This window comes from Saccoglossus kowalevskii, chromosome 19, assembly GCF_978046115.1.
Source record: "Saccoglossus kowalevskii chromosome 19, keSacKowa6.1, whole genome shotgun sequence".
NCBI classification, from domain to species: Eukaryota; Metazoa; Hemichordata; class Enteropneusta; family Harrimaniidae; genus Saccoglossus; species Saccoglossus kowalevskii.
This window is the reverse complement of record NC_140659.1, coordinates 20,594,478-20,611,145: the sequence shown is the minus strand read 5'-3', so window position 1 is coordinate 20,611,145 and position 16,668 is coordinate 20,594,478. Positions and strand designations below refer to the sequence as shown.

General features: G+C 34.4%; 1 protein-coding gene across 2 annotated transcripts; it reads left to right on the top strand.

Annotated features, from left to right (window-relative positions):
* Positions 1 to 1,160: 1,160 nt before the first annotated feature.
* On the top strand, positions 1,161 to 15,969 carry LOC100376073 (nucleolar RNA helicase 2-like). 2 transcript variants are annotated; one of them, XM_006820718.3, is made up of 14 exons: positions 1,161 to 1,386; positions 4,176 to 4,406; positions 4,500 to 4,575; positions 5,179 to 5,262; positions 6,535 to 6,662; positions 7,643 to 7,907; positions 8,550 to 8,698; positions 10,800 to 11,006; positions 11,776 to 11,880; positions 12,498 to 12,617; positions 13,232 to 13,305; positions 13,673 to 13,832; positions 15,076 to 15,255; positions 15,396 to 15,969. In XM_006820718.3, the coding sequence occupies exons 1-14, from the start codon at positions 1,270 to 1,272 to the stop codon at positions 15,621 to 15,623; spliced, it is 2,124 nt and encodes a 707-aa protein (XP_006820781.1). In that variant the 5' UTR covers positions 1,161 to 1,269; the 3' UTR covers positions 15,624 to 15,969. The 2 variants fall into 2 exon arrangements, with proteins under 2 accessions (XP_006820781.1, XP_002738237.2); XM_002738191.4 differs by having other exon boundaries at positions 4,173 to 4,406.
* The last annotated feature ends 699 nt before the right edge of the window (positions 15,970 to 16,668 follow it).

Sequence of the window (16,668 nt, the reverse complement as noted above, 5' to 3'; positions counted from 1 at the left end):
AGTAGTTATCAATAAAATTTTCAGTCTACCTTACACTACTACAATTTCAACAGAATTTAGAGCCTTTCAGTTTCAAATTATTCATAGATATATTCCAACGTTTTCAAAATTTTTGGAATGGAAGTTAGTTGACTGCCCTCTATGTACTATGTGTTTCACAGAAATTGGAACCATGGAGCACTTGTTCGTAGAATGCAATTGTGTACAGTCGTGGAAAAAAAATACAGCAAATCTAATTTAATTTCAAATATAGTTAGTAATAAACAAAATATTATACTTGGCATCTATGAGGTGGAAAATATCATGTTGAATCATTTTATTTTATTGTTTAAAAAATACATACACAAATGTAGGGAGGAGCCAAAATCTTGTCTTTTTTTTGGTTTCAAGGCATACATGAATTGGCCTAAAACAAAATGTTATATCATCAGAAATGGGAGCCACTTAGGATATAGAGAAATGGGTAGCCACTCATTCAATGACAGCAGTCAACAAGGCTCAATTTTATAAAGATCAAGGTAGTAAACTGGTTAAAAATGTTTGAATTTATTTTTTATTAAAATAGTACAAACAAAACATGATAGTTGCCATTGAAGGGTACAAAATAGAAAACTCCACAAACTTTTCTTTTCTATTCAGTTTTTCAGTGTGTGTATGTTTTTGTTACTGTAAACTTTTATGTTAATATTGTGTGAAAAAAAAATTATATCATGTGGAAAGAAACAGACTACGAAATCATTTTGTAGATGATGCAAAAAGTTGACAATGGTGGAAAAGATAATTTCTGACCATGTGCACCAAGATTCCTGATATGGTGAGCAAAATTTCATGTAAATTTGTTTTTCTGAAATCTATTAAGACAATTGATACAGATCGTTGTGTTTCTAGTGCAATTGGTTTTAATAGAAAGAATAGTTGCAAAAAAAAGGCAGTGAATAAAAAGTTTATTTTTAAAATGAAGAAAATGTGAAAAAATATGGTGTATTAATGGTGCCATATTTTATTGAAAAACACCAAATGATAAAAAAGAGACTGTACAGAAGTCTAAATATAAAGGTTGAAAAATAGTATGTTGTGGAACACTGATTAAGAAGTTGCGCCATCTGTCGGGCAAATGTCGATAGTCGTGTAAAGGTCAAGGGTTGAAGGTAAAATGTTGCCATCCGTGTCACGTGATCGTTCCTTTCCATGTGCTATTTCGTTTGACACGTTTTGTGTCGAGATCCTTCCTCGTTTTTTTGCTACTTTACGCTTCCCCTTCGTTATCTCATGCCTGTCCAGTTGATTGATACCATGGAGGAAGAAGTCAAGAATCAATCGAGCGGTTCAGAGACTGAAGTCAAACACAAAAAGTCCAAAAAATCGAAGAAAGATGCGAAGGAAAAGGTACGTCGAATCGCCAAATGCGTCATGGCGTTCTCATGTATAGTAAATATTGTTGTGCAATGTTCGTATGTTTTGTGTTTCTTTTTTTTTCCTGCAGCAGTTTTTATGTGGGATTGTCGCTGTTTTCGTGTTGATCGTGTGTAGTATTGTATAAATCAAATTATTGCCTCGATCCACATGGAAACCCATTTCCGGTTAAACGTAGTTAAAATTTTCAACACTAAAATCACTATGCGATACGCAGGTGGTGTAAAAACGTTATATATTTTTGTATGGAGAGTCTCAGACTGTCTGATTTGTTTCGATTAATATGATTCTAGTTTCTGCTGACTATTTTTTTTAATGTTTACTAACGTTAGCATAGTACCGGTATACTAGTACTGTAGTCCATATGCGTGACCCGTAACGGTCATACATCCTGGTACTTTGTGAAAACATTGCTACACTATAAGGCCAAAAAAACAACAACTTTTGTTGCCCTCAAGTCGGAAAGTTGAATAATTGGGTCGGTCAGTCAGATTTTTATTTTTTTTAAACTCATGAAAACTAAGGGTATCATAAATAGCCGAGGTATATGGGGGGGAACGCGACCCGATATTTCATATTTTTTGGTCGGTGGGCAACAAAACAATTTTTATTTTGGCCTAACAATCAACTGCAATAATTTCCAATATTATTCATTCAGTATTTTCTATGTTTTACTGTTTTTGATATTCAATAGCAATGTTCCATTATGGGGGGGGGGGTCTGAGAAATTCCCTCCACCAGATATTACCAGGATGTGTTACTATTTGGAGGTTGACATTAAACTTTATACCGTGGCTTCAGGTATATAAAAAGAAAGATGCGAATTATACCAAGTAACGATCATCAATAAATTTGGACGAGCGGGTGACTTTTTAAACATTGTAATGGCACTTCCCAAAATAATGCATGCACAGATACACTATCAATTCAGTGGACAAGTGTCAAAGTTTACTGACAAAATAAGTAGAACCAACTCAAGAAGAATGTATTCCCAAGAATCATGTCCAGTAAATCCTGAAATTGATTACGCAAATTTCAACAAAGCTCTGACTCAAGGTTTGAAATGCAGTAAAACCTGTCAAAACCAACCTACTGTTAGAACCGATCAATTTATGTAGCCCCGAAATTTTCCCTAGACGCCTGTGTTAAAACAACCTGTGAATGTAACGATGCTTTTGATTAGCCAAAGCCATGCATTGACGCGAAAAACACAAGTAAATTTATTTCCTCCACTACTGGGGTTTGTAAATCGTGATTTAAAGAAAATTCAACTTTAAATCGTGACATTCGTCAAAATATAAACATTTACATGTTTAAGCAAACATTCAGGTGGACTTCTTGGTGATCAGCGATGTCTGTGATGGTACGTCGGCTGCGCTGCTTGTTTACTGATCATGCAAAGGGCTGCCTTTGTTCTGCTCGACGGTGACGTTGTTGCTGCTACAAGTCACAGCGTGAACTTGATTTTAACTATAGACCTTATGTTTTAACGAATCGTTTTTATATATTTGACGTCAGTAAAAATATGGGTACGGTAATGCACTTTTCTAGGCCACATGTTCATTTTTAATCATGATGAAAAAACGTGCAACTTTTTGTTCGGTGGTGTTATCACCTCACGGTGACCTGCTGTGATGACAAGCCAAGATTTTCACAGGTGCACCTTAAAACAATGATCCAGTTACCCTGAGTACGATGAATATCTTCGGAAGACCTGTTTTGTAAACAATTCTTTGTCTGGGACCAGGGCACACAGGAAATATAATGATTTCAGATAACAGGGCGCGGCGCCCTGTTAAAACCCCTCGTAGAGAACCCTGCACGGAAATGCTTGATGGAATTATTGACCCATCGGGTCAATGGACACATGCCTCTCAACTAATATGTCACAAACATCATGGCGGGCTGTGTTTTTGATCGAAGCGATCGAGTGATCAAAAATATCTACTCTTGATAAAACTAAGTCAAATTTTACTTTTATTTCATATCAAAAAAACAAAGTAACATTTTTTGCTTGGCATCATGACTGAGTAACCGGTAAGAGGAATTATTGGTATAATCGGTGTATAACATCGCGAAGTAAGTTATGTCACATCGTAACTTTGTAAGTTCAAAAGTTTTATTTGTTCGCTTATTACTGTGAATATATACGTTTTAGAAATTGATTGTACGAATAATAAATTACAACAATACTCCAAATAATTATGTGTTCGATTTTTTGAAGGAGAATGTATTTGGAGTAAATAACATCGTGAAATTTTCCTGGTTTCAAATGTGTTTTATTTAACTTTTTACAATAGACATTAATATTAAACAATAATATATTTGTTTCTGTTTTTTAGTCTGCAGCATTCGCATTTCGAATAAATTTAATTTTTTAATTCAAACTCTTCTAAATTGTGAAACATAATGTCTTAATGTCCAAAAATATTTGCACTGCGACCGAACTCATTAATATTCATTGATGATTAATATTCATATAGCTCATTAATATTCATGACCGTCCGGCACTCGTGTTGGGCTGGTGAGATCCCTGTACGATAGTTAATAAAAAAAATGGCTGTCAAACGAGTATAGTGGCACCATTGTATATTTTAGTTGTTGTTTACAGGGTAATATTGATCACTGGATATTCAAATTGTTGGTTAAAATTGATTAATGCCAAACAGATCATCATTATCATTCTGTCAACTTTTAGTGGCGTATCCTCAAATTTTCCCAACTCAAGTATAGTAATTATTATTATTATTATCCCATAGAAGATCAAAAAAGATAAGAAAAATAAGAAACGAAAGCACGAAGATGAAGCAGAAGCTGAAGCTGAAAGTTCTGAAGTGAAAATTAAAAAGAGCAAAAAACACAAGAAAGAGAAAAAAGATGATAGTGGTAGTGAGAGTAGTAACACAGAGAAGCCGACAAAGAAAGAAGTAGTAGATGTGACCAGTAGTAACCATAGTAACAATGACAAGACTGAAGTTACAGAGGAACCAAAGGTATGTAATTGAGACTGATCAGAAAAATTATAATTATGTGAAAATTCTGTTTTTCATTTATCGTCATGACAACTATATTGTTTTTAATCGTAGGAATTAACAAAGGAAGAGAAAGCAGGAGCATTTAGTAATTTTCGACTTTCACCACAGACGATAGCTTCATTGAAAGGCGAGTATATCATCAGTGATCGCTTCAATGTGTATTCTGAATTGTTATTTCTTCAAATCATTGTGTTTGGAATAGATCCAGCGTTCAAAATGAATCAATATAATAACGTCGGGTTGTAGCTAATTCAATAAATAACCGACTTGTTTTGTGCAGAACTACCAAATTTTTACATTCTGTAGCAAAGTGTCATGTGCAAAGGGATCTCCTCGTTTGTTGACCCAGAATGCATTTTGAGTTGGCTGCAACACTGCTACTTTTTTTGCTCTTGTGCGCTATATGTTTACTGAGAATTTAAATGGTGGCCATCAGAAATCCAATATGTATTTGTGATCTTAAACCAAAGAATCACTGCAGTTTTCATGTTGGATCATATTTTGCTGTGAAATGTATTAGTTGAAATGCAACAGAGATGATTCAAAACAGGTTTTTCACAGGTTATTCTCTGTCGTAGCTTTGCCTTCATCAATCAATTACATGTGCACTGATTTTGAAAAAAACAAATTGACTAAATATTTTTAATATTCAAGTTGACAAAATCATACAAAGGCAATTGCCGCATTTGTGGATTTTATTCTTCTAAATTTGTATGTTTTCAACTTTCAGCTCGTAGCATCACTCACTTGTTTCCAATTCAAGCTAAAACATTCGACTACGTTTATGACGGACATGACGTGATTGCCCAAGCAAGTAAGTATAGACATGATTTTCTCATCTATTGTAAACGTTGTGTGACTTAGCAAAAATTCAATGCTTAGTTATTAATATTTTAAAGGTTTAATATACTACGAAGAATGTATGCGATGAATATCTCAATATAAAATCGCATTAATAGGCCACTTTCATGACCTCTGCAAGCCTGTGTGCTACACAGTGAATGTTAATCTTCTTGGTATGTGTTCATAAATAAAATTATCACCCTAGTTTTTTCGCCGACCATCACAGCAGTACCATGAGACCAAGTGTCTAAAATCCAACTGTTTGGTTTCAAAAAACTGTGTTGTGCTATTTGAAGAGTGCCTTTAAATAAAGCATCAATATTCATTAAGAAATCTTCACCTGCACACATATTGCTGTGAGTAGCAGAATTGAATAAAACAGATAAATAAACTGTGAAGTAAATTATCTAATTATGAACATTCTGTTACTTACAATACATTGGTTGACGGTTGTCTATATATATCAAATACAAGTAATTAGTTGTTTGAGAATTGCAGCATCTGTTGTTTCATCCACTACAGAATAAGCTGAACCTGATCAAATGTCTTGCAAACTATCACTGATGACACTTGTCATGCTGATTTAAAAGCTTCTGGGACTCAAATATTAACTCGCATAAACTACAAAACCAGACTTTAAAATTTGATTATAAATTTGATTGAGTATTTGACCTCAAAGTTGAAATATACACATGCCCAAGACAAAAGATCGCAATTTTTTATTGAACATGCAATGGGTCTGGTCATTTTATATTTCAACCAGCAAAAAAATGTTTGTGGATGCGAACTGAAAATCACAAAAAAAAAGATTTAAATTAAGTTTAACCTTAGTGTCGACCACCATGATTCATCACTTGCACAAAATGAGACCTAACGAGAAAGAACAATTTTCACTTTTAAAATATGGTCTGCATTTCCACAGTTCAATCGTCTCACCTTGGCCATCTTGACCTTACCCTCAACCTCTTTGGATCTTTGTGATTCACATGCTGTCAGCGTTCTTGCGTTTTTTAGGCATCTGCTCGGGCTAGCGACTGGAAAGGAATCAACTGCGGTCAGGGTGGTAGTGAGCGATGATGACTTTTTAGTGAGCCAGAATAAAAACAACAAAGATGAACTTTTTGACAAAGTGCTAGCATAGTGTAGTGCTAACGAAGCAAAGTGGCATGAACTTACTGTTCTTGCGAAATTAATCTTTTTTTATGCTTTTTAGCACGAACTAATAAATCTGTTTTGTTTCTAGGGACCGGTACTGGCAAGACATTAGCGTTTGCGTTACCATTGGTTGAAAAATTGAAAAACACAGAATTCAAAGCTGGGCGTCCACCTCAAGTGTTAGTGATGGCACCAACCAGAGAATTGGCCAAGCAAGTAAGTTGTCTTGTAGTAATTTAGTATTTCATGAAGCTTAACTCTCTTCTACTTCAATTCAACTTTTAGTCCAGTTTCACAAAATATTTATGTTTAACTCTCCGAGCAACCTAAAGTCAACTTCAGGTACCATCCACAAAATAGTTTCATTTATATTCTGCTCTTTCCACATGAAATGTTACGAAAATTTCAAATTTCTATCAAAATCTAGAAAATTAAGACTGAATTCAACGAAAATTACAGAAAAATTTAAACAAGAAAAAAAATTGCCTTTAAGCCACCTTTTTATTTCAGATTTTTTAAACCATTGAAATTTCCCTATTTCTCCGAGAAGCTTCCAATAGGTAAAACAAAAAGTTGATTGAATGATGAATTAAATTTGTAATTTGGAAGTCTATTTGTAATGTATAGTCATCTCGTGTTTGGAAGAAACTGTCCAAGCCAACCCTGCAAATATTAATCCAGTATTGTGTGTATATACCATACATGTGTACAATGAAAAACTAAATGGCCACATGTCTGCCATATTGGATTGGATCACACCCAATAAGTATTATTAATTGTAAACACACTCATGGTATTAGAGTTGAAAAATTGTCATGACAAAAATAGTCGCCTGGTGGCCATATTGGATTGAATGAAAAAAAAATATTTCATATCTTGTTGGTGGTATGGTCAGCTTTGAATAGAATTGGTTAATTTATGTGAGGTATTGATACAAACAACAACAAAACCCTTTTTTTGATTAATTAAAATGCAAACTGATGTGATGACCTTGTGTGGAATATTTGTACTAAATTTGAAAGAAAACATTTAAGCAATGATTGGCAGAGAAATGCAGAACCCAAATTATAAGTTTCAGACTTCATTTCATCAAGGACTTAAAATGTGGTACGACTTGAATATTCCATTGATAATCAATAATAAAACTGAGAATTCCTCTTATATGGGATATTAAACTTACCACTTTATTTTCAAAGGTTTCTGAAGATTTTCAGGCATCGAACCCAAGACTTTCAACTTTGTGTGTTTACGGCGGTACCGCGTACTGGCCACAGGAGTCTGCAATCCGGCGTGGTGTCGACGTCTTAGTTGGAACACCGGGAAGAATTCTTGATTACGTCCAAAAAAACACTCTTAACTTAAGTCAACTGAAACATGTGATTTTGGATGAAGTGGATAGAATGCTGGATATGGGTTTTGCAGACACTGTTGAAGAGATTCTATCAGCATCGTACAAGATGGGTAAATATCTCTCTTGTGGTTCATGATCAGTAAATGTCTCCCTCTAGTGGTACAAGATCAGTAAATGTCTCCCTCTAGTGGTACAAGATCAGTAAATGCCTCCCTCTAGTGGTACAAGATCAGTAAATGTCTCCCTCTATTGGTACAAGATCAATAAATATCCCCCCCCTTTTGTGGTACAAGATCACTAAATGTCTCCCTCTACTGGTACAAGATCACTAAATGTCTCCCTCTACTGGTACAAGATCACTAAATGTCTCCCTCTATTGGTACAAGATCAGTAAATGTCTCCCTCTATTGGTACAAGTTCAGTAAACGTCTCCCTCTATTGGTACAAGATCAGTAAATGCCCCACTCCCCCCCTTGTGGTACATGATCAGTAAATGTCCCCCTCTTGTGGTACAAGATCAGTAAATGTCTCCCTCTTATGATACAAGATCAGTAAATGTCTCCCTCTTGTGGTACAAAAAAAGTAAATATCTCTCTTTAGTAGTATAAGATCAGTAAATGTCTGGTGATTCATGATCAGTAAAAATCTCCCTCTGGTGGTACAGGAAAAGTAAATGCATCTTTCTGGTAGTACAAGATAGGTAAATGCTGGTTGGAATTCTTTCTAAGCTTTCTTTGATTACATACTTACAGATAACCCTGGTGAAAACCCCCAGACGCTGTTGTTCTCAGCAACCCTACCAGAGTGGGTTTATAGGACTGCGAAAAAATACATGAAAAGCGAGATTAAAAGAGTTGATTTAATTGGACAACAGAAGTTGAAAACTGCTACCACAGTTGAAGTAAGTACAAATTGATTAATTAAAAAGGCATTTTTTTGGTTCAAATAGTCTAATTTATCGTAAAATAAAAGTATTGTTTTGACAGTAATTATTTATTCAAGAAATGATGTAAAACTCAAAAGCATGTTATCCTGGTTTACGTATGTTAACATGCGCACTGAAGTTTACATTGCTGTATTTATTTTTGCTGAAAAAGTGAATCGAAGAAAATAAAATCCAGCCAAAATACCTTTTTTTCCTGTTTTCACTCTTCATTCAACTCGCCAAAAAACAGTGAAAATAAATTCCACACAAAGAAGTCAAAATGTCTTTTCAGTGAAAATTAATTCCAGCTAAAATAAAGTATTTTACAGTATTGTATCAAACAATACTTTATTATTTACCATCAAAACATTATTTTACAAGCTACGCTGTCGAATTTGTCGAGCGGAGCTTATCATATGAGTGATTGTCCGTCGTCGTCCGTGTCAATGTTTTACTTTTTCAACTTCTTCTTAAAAACTATAAGCCTGAATGCTTTTATATTTGGTGTATATGTACCTTGGGTAGACCTCTCTCAGATTTGTTCATTTCATGATATCTTCAATTCTCTAATTTTGGTGAATATTTTTGTCATTTTTGGTAAAAAGTGATATTTTCGACTTCTTGCTAAAAACTGCAAATCCAATTGCTTTGATATTACATATATAGGTACTAAATGTGGACCTCTCTCAGATTTGTTCATTTTGTAATGATATCTTTAATTCTCTAATTCTGATGAATATTTTTGTCATTTTTAGTAAAAAGTGATATTTTCGATTTCTTGTTAAAAACCTCAATTCTGATTGCTTTGATATTACATATATAGGTACTACATGTGGATCTCTCTCAGATTTGTTCATTTCATGATGATATCTTCAATTTTCTAATTTTGATGAATATTTTTGTTATTTTTGGTGAAAAGTGATATTTTCGACTTCTTGTTAAAAACAGCTAGTCCGATTGCTTTGATACTATACATATTGTTCATTTTCTAATGATATCTTCTGTTCTTAATTGAAATGTGCATTGCTAACAGCGGAGCTATCTCAGCCGAGAGGCTGCTTGTTTTATTTATCAAGATGCATTTTTGAAAAAAAAACCTACGGTAGTTATTCACATTTCTTCTTTAACATTTTTTTTTTCGTGTTTAATTCTACAAACATTTAATGTTATATAAAAGCAGCTAATGGGAAATTCCTAACTTAAACAATCTTTTGTTTGATGTCTGTCTGTCACCATGGTGACACCATTCATTGTTCATGTGTCATACATCATCAGATTGTTAAAAATTAAAATCTGTAATTCTTTTCAAAATAATACTCATTTGCATTAAAACGAAGTTGTCAATTTGTAAATCATTATAATTTCAAAAACCAAATTCCAAGAATTTTGGAAAATTTTTGAAAATCTTAAAATTTAGTAGCAGTGATAAATAGCAGATAAATAAAAACTGAGTTGCTGCCACCAGTCATCACCCTTTTGACACTGTTGGGGTCAGAGGTCAGATACCTTGGTTAGTATAAAGGTCAAAATGACAGAAGATAATTGCATGTTTAACCATTTTCAGTTTAATCGAGACAAACAAGTTTTATTTATTCTTAGTCAAATATCTGTTCATAAGTTTCTCCTTGAGTTAAAAATTAATTTTTATAATTTTATTAAAAAATTAATCAACCTCCATATAAAAACCTTGTCTATAAAGGACCATTTTATAAGTACCTTGGGTGGCTGCTTTTCTTTGGTGTGGTACGTCACAAAAAGTTCTAAGATAGCACCACTGTACATGTATTTATATGGGCTTTGCGTGAAGCACCTGTCGAAGAGTCATTAAAGACAACTAAATTTGACAAAACTGCACAAACTCAACTATGAGACAATCCTGAACAACCAAATTTATATATGTAGGGGTAATCTTGTTACACTGTTCAGGAGTCTCAACTTCTAGCCCAAAATACAGTTTATCGTGAGTTTTCAACCGCTGTGGTTGCCAGGCAGTAAAATACCAATATGCTCACTGCCGCCAATACAAAGGTTCGTCTATTATTAAAAATTATTGCAATGAACCTTCTGTTTTCACTAGCATTTAGCAATCAGATGCCATTATCGGCAGCGAGCAGCGACTATCAGTGATGTCGTACAAGTATACAGCGGTAAGCACGGCCGGTGTATGATATTTACAGAAACGAAGAAAGACGCGAATGAAATGGGATTGAGTTCAAGTATACGACAAGACGTTCAAGTGTTGCACGGTGACATTGCCCAGAACCAGCGAGAGATCACATTAAAGGTAATAATGAAATGCATTCTGGGAGTTGTGGCTCACTGCTCTAATTTTGCCAATAGAGCCAAGTTAGTTAAATCCCTAGTCGCTTCTACACATAAAAAAACCCAACTACTGTAGAATGCTTTATTTTCGCTTGGAATAATTTTCGCTATTTTTGCTGAAGGAATGATTCAGTGAAAATAAAATCCAGCGAATATACATTTTTTCTTCTATTTTACATTTAACTCGTCAAAAATCAGTGAAAATAAATTCCACAGAAAACACCGAAAAAGTCTTTTCAGCGAAAATTAATTCCAGCTAAAATAAATTATTTTACAGTATTTTTATATGTATATCTCGTTGTGCGAAACGCAGTGTCATGACGGTGGCGTTTTTAAGGTGTTAAATATGTGTATGGTTGTGAATGTCAGTTTAAACGTAATTTATAATTAATTTAGACACAAGTTTGTTCACATTTTCATCTTTAATTTCATTAATTAAAATTGACCAAATAGACATAATTTCTCACTACCCACAGGGCTTGATCAAAATCATAGAAAAAATCTGTCAAAAATTAAACAAGTTTATTTTGTGAACGGCAACCAAAGTTGACTGTTGACATGCAAATTGCTAAAATGCTTATGTTAACTTATAAATATATTTTTGAAAAATAGGCTGTGCCATCTCTGCTGTAGTTTTTTCAGCCCATTCATTATGTTTTAGTATTTCCGAAACCGGTATAATTTTTTAATAATCAATCCATGAATTGAAATTGTGATTTGATTTATCGCAGGGTTTTCGTGATGGTAAATTCCGTTGTCTCGTGGCTACTGATGTTGCTGCCAGAGGTCTAGACATTCCTGAAGTTGATCTGATTGTAATGTGTGAACCTCCTAAGGTAAGATAATTTATGCTGTTTCTGTAGCAGTAGACAGCTAGCTAGAAACTAATCGCTTTGAGAATATGTTTGCTGTATTGTGGGTAATGTAATGTAAATCTTTTATTTTTAAGATTTGAAAATTTGAAGGTACTCAGAGCAAAATAACGTGCAACTCACTGACTCCCTAGAACCCCAATGAAAGTCACTGTGACTCCCTAGAACCCCAATGAAAGTCACTGTGACTCCCTAGTACCAACTTGAAAGTATTTGACTCCCTTGAGTCCCAGTGAAAGTTACTGTGACTCCCTGGAACCCCAATGAAAGTCAGTGTGACTCCCTAGTACCACATTAAAGTCACTGATTTTCTGGAACCTCAGTGAAAGTCACTGTGATCCCCTACTACCATATTGAAAGTATCTGACTTCCGAGAGTCCCAGTTACTGCAACTCCTTAGAACCCTAATGAAAATTACTGTGGCTCCTTAGAACCCCACTGAAAGTCAGAAACTCACTGTCTTTAGATCCCAAATGAACTGTTTTCTGCTACAAAGTTTCCAGACACAAAATTTGCAAACATTTGCAAAACAAATGTCTCGTGATTTACAGTATATTCTATGGTTTGTTTCATTTTGACAGGATGCTGAAAACTATATTCACCGATCTGGCCGTACTGGTAGAGCCGGCAGAACCGGTGTGTCTGTGTGTTTTTATAAACCAAATGAGGAACATGTTTTAAAGCTTATAGAAAGAAGAGCGGTAAGTATATTGTGATTACATTTACAACAATAACACTAAAAACATGCAAAACATTACATCCATGTGCATGTGTTAACCACTTCACAGCCATCAAATTTGTAACCTTTCACAACCTCTTCACAACCATCAACATTTGTAATCTTCCACAACCTCTTCACAGCCATCAACATTTGTATCCTTCCACTAAGTAGTGAAATTATTGAAATTTCTTTGTTTTGTTTCTAAATTGAGATCCTTGAAACTTTCATCTAGTCTAAAAGTCTCAATTAAAAATGACTATCAGGAATTACTTTCCGGTGCTTCTATTCAGTCATTGGGTATTAATATACATGTTTGACCTTTGACCGCCATTATTTTTCACAGCAGCAGTTTTTTATGTGCATCTTTTTATGTATTTTTCTGTAATTTCGCTATTTTGAACCAAATTGACATAATTTCTGATTGGATACAGGTCTTGATCGAAATTTCAGAAACACAAAAGAAACTGCGTTAATTTGTGAAATATGAGAAAAGTGGACTTTGGAATTCAGAGCTCTTAACCTGTACCATTCAATAGAACAAAATTTGTACTTCTGTGTTGGTTTCTTTTTCATTGATAGTTTTCTTTCTTTCAGGGCATAAAATTTAGAAGAGTTGGTGCCCCTCAACCTGAAGATATTATAAAAACATCTGCAGACGATGCACTCAAGTAAGTAGTTTTATTAATTCGTATGTAATATTCCCTTTCTGAATTTTTCGTAATTTCTTTTTGTATTTTTTTTGTGAGATTTGATCAAATAAACACAATTTACTATTGGCTTGAGGTCTTGATCGCAATTTTGAAAAAAATTACATGGTAAATTTGACAAAAGTTGACTTTGCCGCTTTTAGGATTATCCTATCTGCTCTTGAGTAGCGTATGCACTTCCTAAAATGATGAGGGTGTATTATTGTTAAAATGAGTTTGTAAATGAGTATTTAAAATTCATCGTGCATATTTAAATCCAGCATGCAATTCTAATGCAACTTTTGGTTTAAAAATGGCCGGAATGATTCATAATGTATTCACATTTCAGATCTTTAGATGCTGTACCCGAATCTGCCATTAAACTTTTCCATGAAGCTGCAGAAAAACTGATAGAAGAAAAAGGGCCAGTTGAGGCCCTGGCAGCAGCTCTAGCACTTGTATCAGGAGCTACTGATGTCACATCAAGATCACTGCTCAATTCTGATGAGGTTTGTTTTGTTTTTTGTCATTTTTGTACATCTACAATCCAATTCAAGATGGCTGACATGCAGCCGTAATTGATGGAAATTGTTGCATGTTTATTTAGACTACTGTCCCAGATTTGAGGTAATATACGACATATATACCCAAATGTAGTTCTGGTTTAGTGCCATTTTATTATACCAACTTCATTTCAAATGTAATTCTGAGACGAGGTATTAAAAATGCAATTAACTTTAATGCACTAAAAATCCTGTACAATAGGGATACAGCATCCGAAAAGTACTATTTGCAACCGTGATTAAATGGCTCTGGAACTAGCATACAATGATTAGATACAGTAGGTAGTAACACAAATTCTCACACATATTTTGGCATTGCTTGGTTTATTTATGTACATTCTTTTTAGCAGCAACTATATTATTTGTTAAATTGTCCTAATCGATAGAATAAAAATAAAATACCGGTGCCATTATTACTATCCGCCACGTTTTGAGAAACAACAAAACTGTCAGGTTCACCAGTAAAAGCCCTTATAGAAAGTATAAAAGTATCTTTTTTATTTTTGACATCATTTTTATAATTTGGAAAAAATATTATTTTTTTTCTCTTTTATACACAAAATATTGTAATGTTCTTCTTACACTCTATGTCAGAATTACAAAATAATATTTTTGGCGATTTCATTCGACAGCAGCATTTATTCCTACATTTGTACTATCCACAATCGGGTCTACTTTTAGACATGAATGCAAAACAGTGGTACCTTATAATCACGTATGTTATAATAGTTTGCCTGCCGTGGTTGTCTAAGTGTAAACCTCTGCTTGAGTATAAATTTAAAGCATTTTACAACAAGTCATTTATTCGATTATAAGCAGTTGTGTTAGTTTTTATTTGAAACTTCGTTTAGAATATACTTTCGTTCTTCCAAAATGTGCAGACCAATATTCATGTGAAATGCAGGGTTGAATGCTGTTCCACTTAGTAAACGCACCCAAGAGTGATTAGTGACCCCGGGGCGTAACGGCTGATCCTCAAGTTAATTTGAACGATGCTAGGCGATGAAGACACTCGTGGCGATTTGTTATGAATAAATTAGCATAAATTATCGCTCAGGAGAAGTTATAAATTTTATCCCAGAGGGGTTGACACTCGAACAACTACAGTAATTAAAAACAAAATCAAAACAATGTTTTGAGGCAATCAAAATGCTGGGAGAATAAAATAACATTTTGTTTTCATGTTTAGGGTTATACAACTTATATATTCAGTTGCCAGACAGAAATGAGAGCGCTTTCCTACGTCTGGAGAGCCCTTGGTAACCAGATACCGGAAGATGTCAAGGAAAAGTTCAGAGGAATGAGAATGTGTACGAATACAAAGAGCGCCGTGTTCGATGTACCCAACGATGTGATTCCCAAACTTGAGGTGAGTGACTGTCTTCAACTCTAATAATTCATAATAATTAAAAAAAATGTGTTCATATGCAAATGAGACATTGATGCTTAACCAATCACTTGTGTTCTTTGGCACCAATGAAAACAACCAATTCTTGTCTGTATTTGCAGTCACACTGGGTTAACAGATGGGGATGTACTCTGGAACAAGCTCAGCATCTACCAGATATTATCGAGACAAGCACTCAGGGAAGAAATGGATTTGGACGAGGTGGATTCGGACGAGGAGGATTTGGTGGGCGTGGCGGACGTGGTCGAAAGTTTGGTGGGATCAGTCGGCGAGATAAACCTTCTGCTGGAAATAGAGGCTTTAAAAATAACTCATTTTTTTCGAACTAGTACCATTAAAATCAATGAAAAGAATGTTTCCAATTAATTTATTTGCAATTTTGTGTCTTTCTGTCATCAAAGGTGAACTTGATGGATTGCGTTTAATACTAGATTGTAATAATGGAAATATAAGGTCATCTCTTTATTTACTGTCGTCATTACAAATTTGTGAATAACCTCATTTGAAAACATTTTCATTTTTGAATTCTGTGATTTATTTTTAAAGTTATATTTTTAGTTGGTCTCGCTATTCATCTGTACGATAACATCAAATATATTGCCCCTTCTCACAATTTTAATGTGTTTTTCTGTTGGACATTATACCAATAAATTATTCCTCAGTCTCCAAACAAAACTGTTTTTGTCGTCTTCTCTAAATTTTGGATAGAGTATAAATGATTTTTGTCAATTTTTGGTTCTCAATGGGGAAAGTAAACACATAATTCAGGTGAGCTTTTATTGAACGGCAAAGTAAATGCTGCAATCGTTTGAACTCAAATTAAAAGCAGAGAATGATGTAATCATGAAAGCTTCTATTGGAAGAAGCATGAACTCTGCAATCTTGTGTGCTGGACGTTAATGCTGCAATTGTGCAAAATCAACTTGAATGGAAGTGAACACTACAATGTTGGTTCAAATTTGAAAGGGGGATTCAACGCTTCATGCATGCGTCAGATGGCCATAGCGTGTCATTGTTTACAAACAAGCATCTACCCATGATCCTTTGCGTTTTTTGCGCATGTTATAGTTTACAATAGTGTGGTGCACCATGGGAATCTCGGAGGTCACTTATACGAGGCTCCAACTTTTGGTCACGGCCCAGAAGACTAAATTCTCAAAACAAATTTTCAAGGAACACCCACCTCCAGTTGCATAAATATTTGTTAAGCTGCATCAGGAATTCTGGTAAAATGGATCCATTTATACCACATGTTACTCATTTTATGGCGTATATCATCACTGTTTTGATTCCAGAAAATGTCAAAAACCGTCCCTTACCCATTTCAAAATATAATGTACAGACCACTTTGGTGCATACTCGTTGGTAGGGTTC

What these genes read in the sequence shown, in the direction of transcription:
- LOC100376073 (XM_002738191.4), top strand. Translation starts at nt 1,270, where the DNA reads ATGCCTGTCCAGTTGATTGATACCATGGAGGAAGAAGTCAAGAATCAA. An exon ending in ATCAGCATCGTACAAGATGG is followed by an intron (nt 7,908 to 8,549) that starts GTAAATATCTCT and finishes ACATACTTACAG; the next exon opens with ATAACCCTGGTGAAAACCCC. An exon ending in TCTGCAGACGATGCACTCAA is followed by an intron (nt 13,306 to 13,672) that starts GTAAGTAGTTTT and finishes TTCACATTTCAG; the next exon opens with ATCTTTAGATGCTGTACCCG.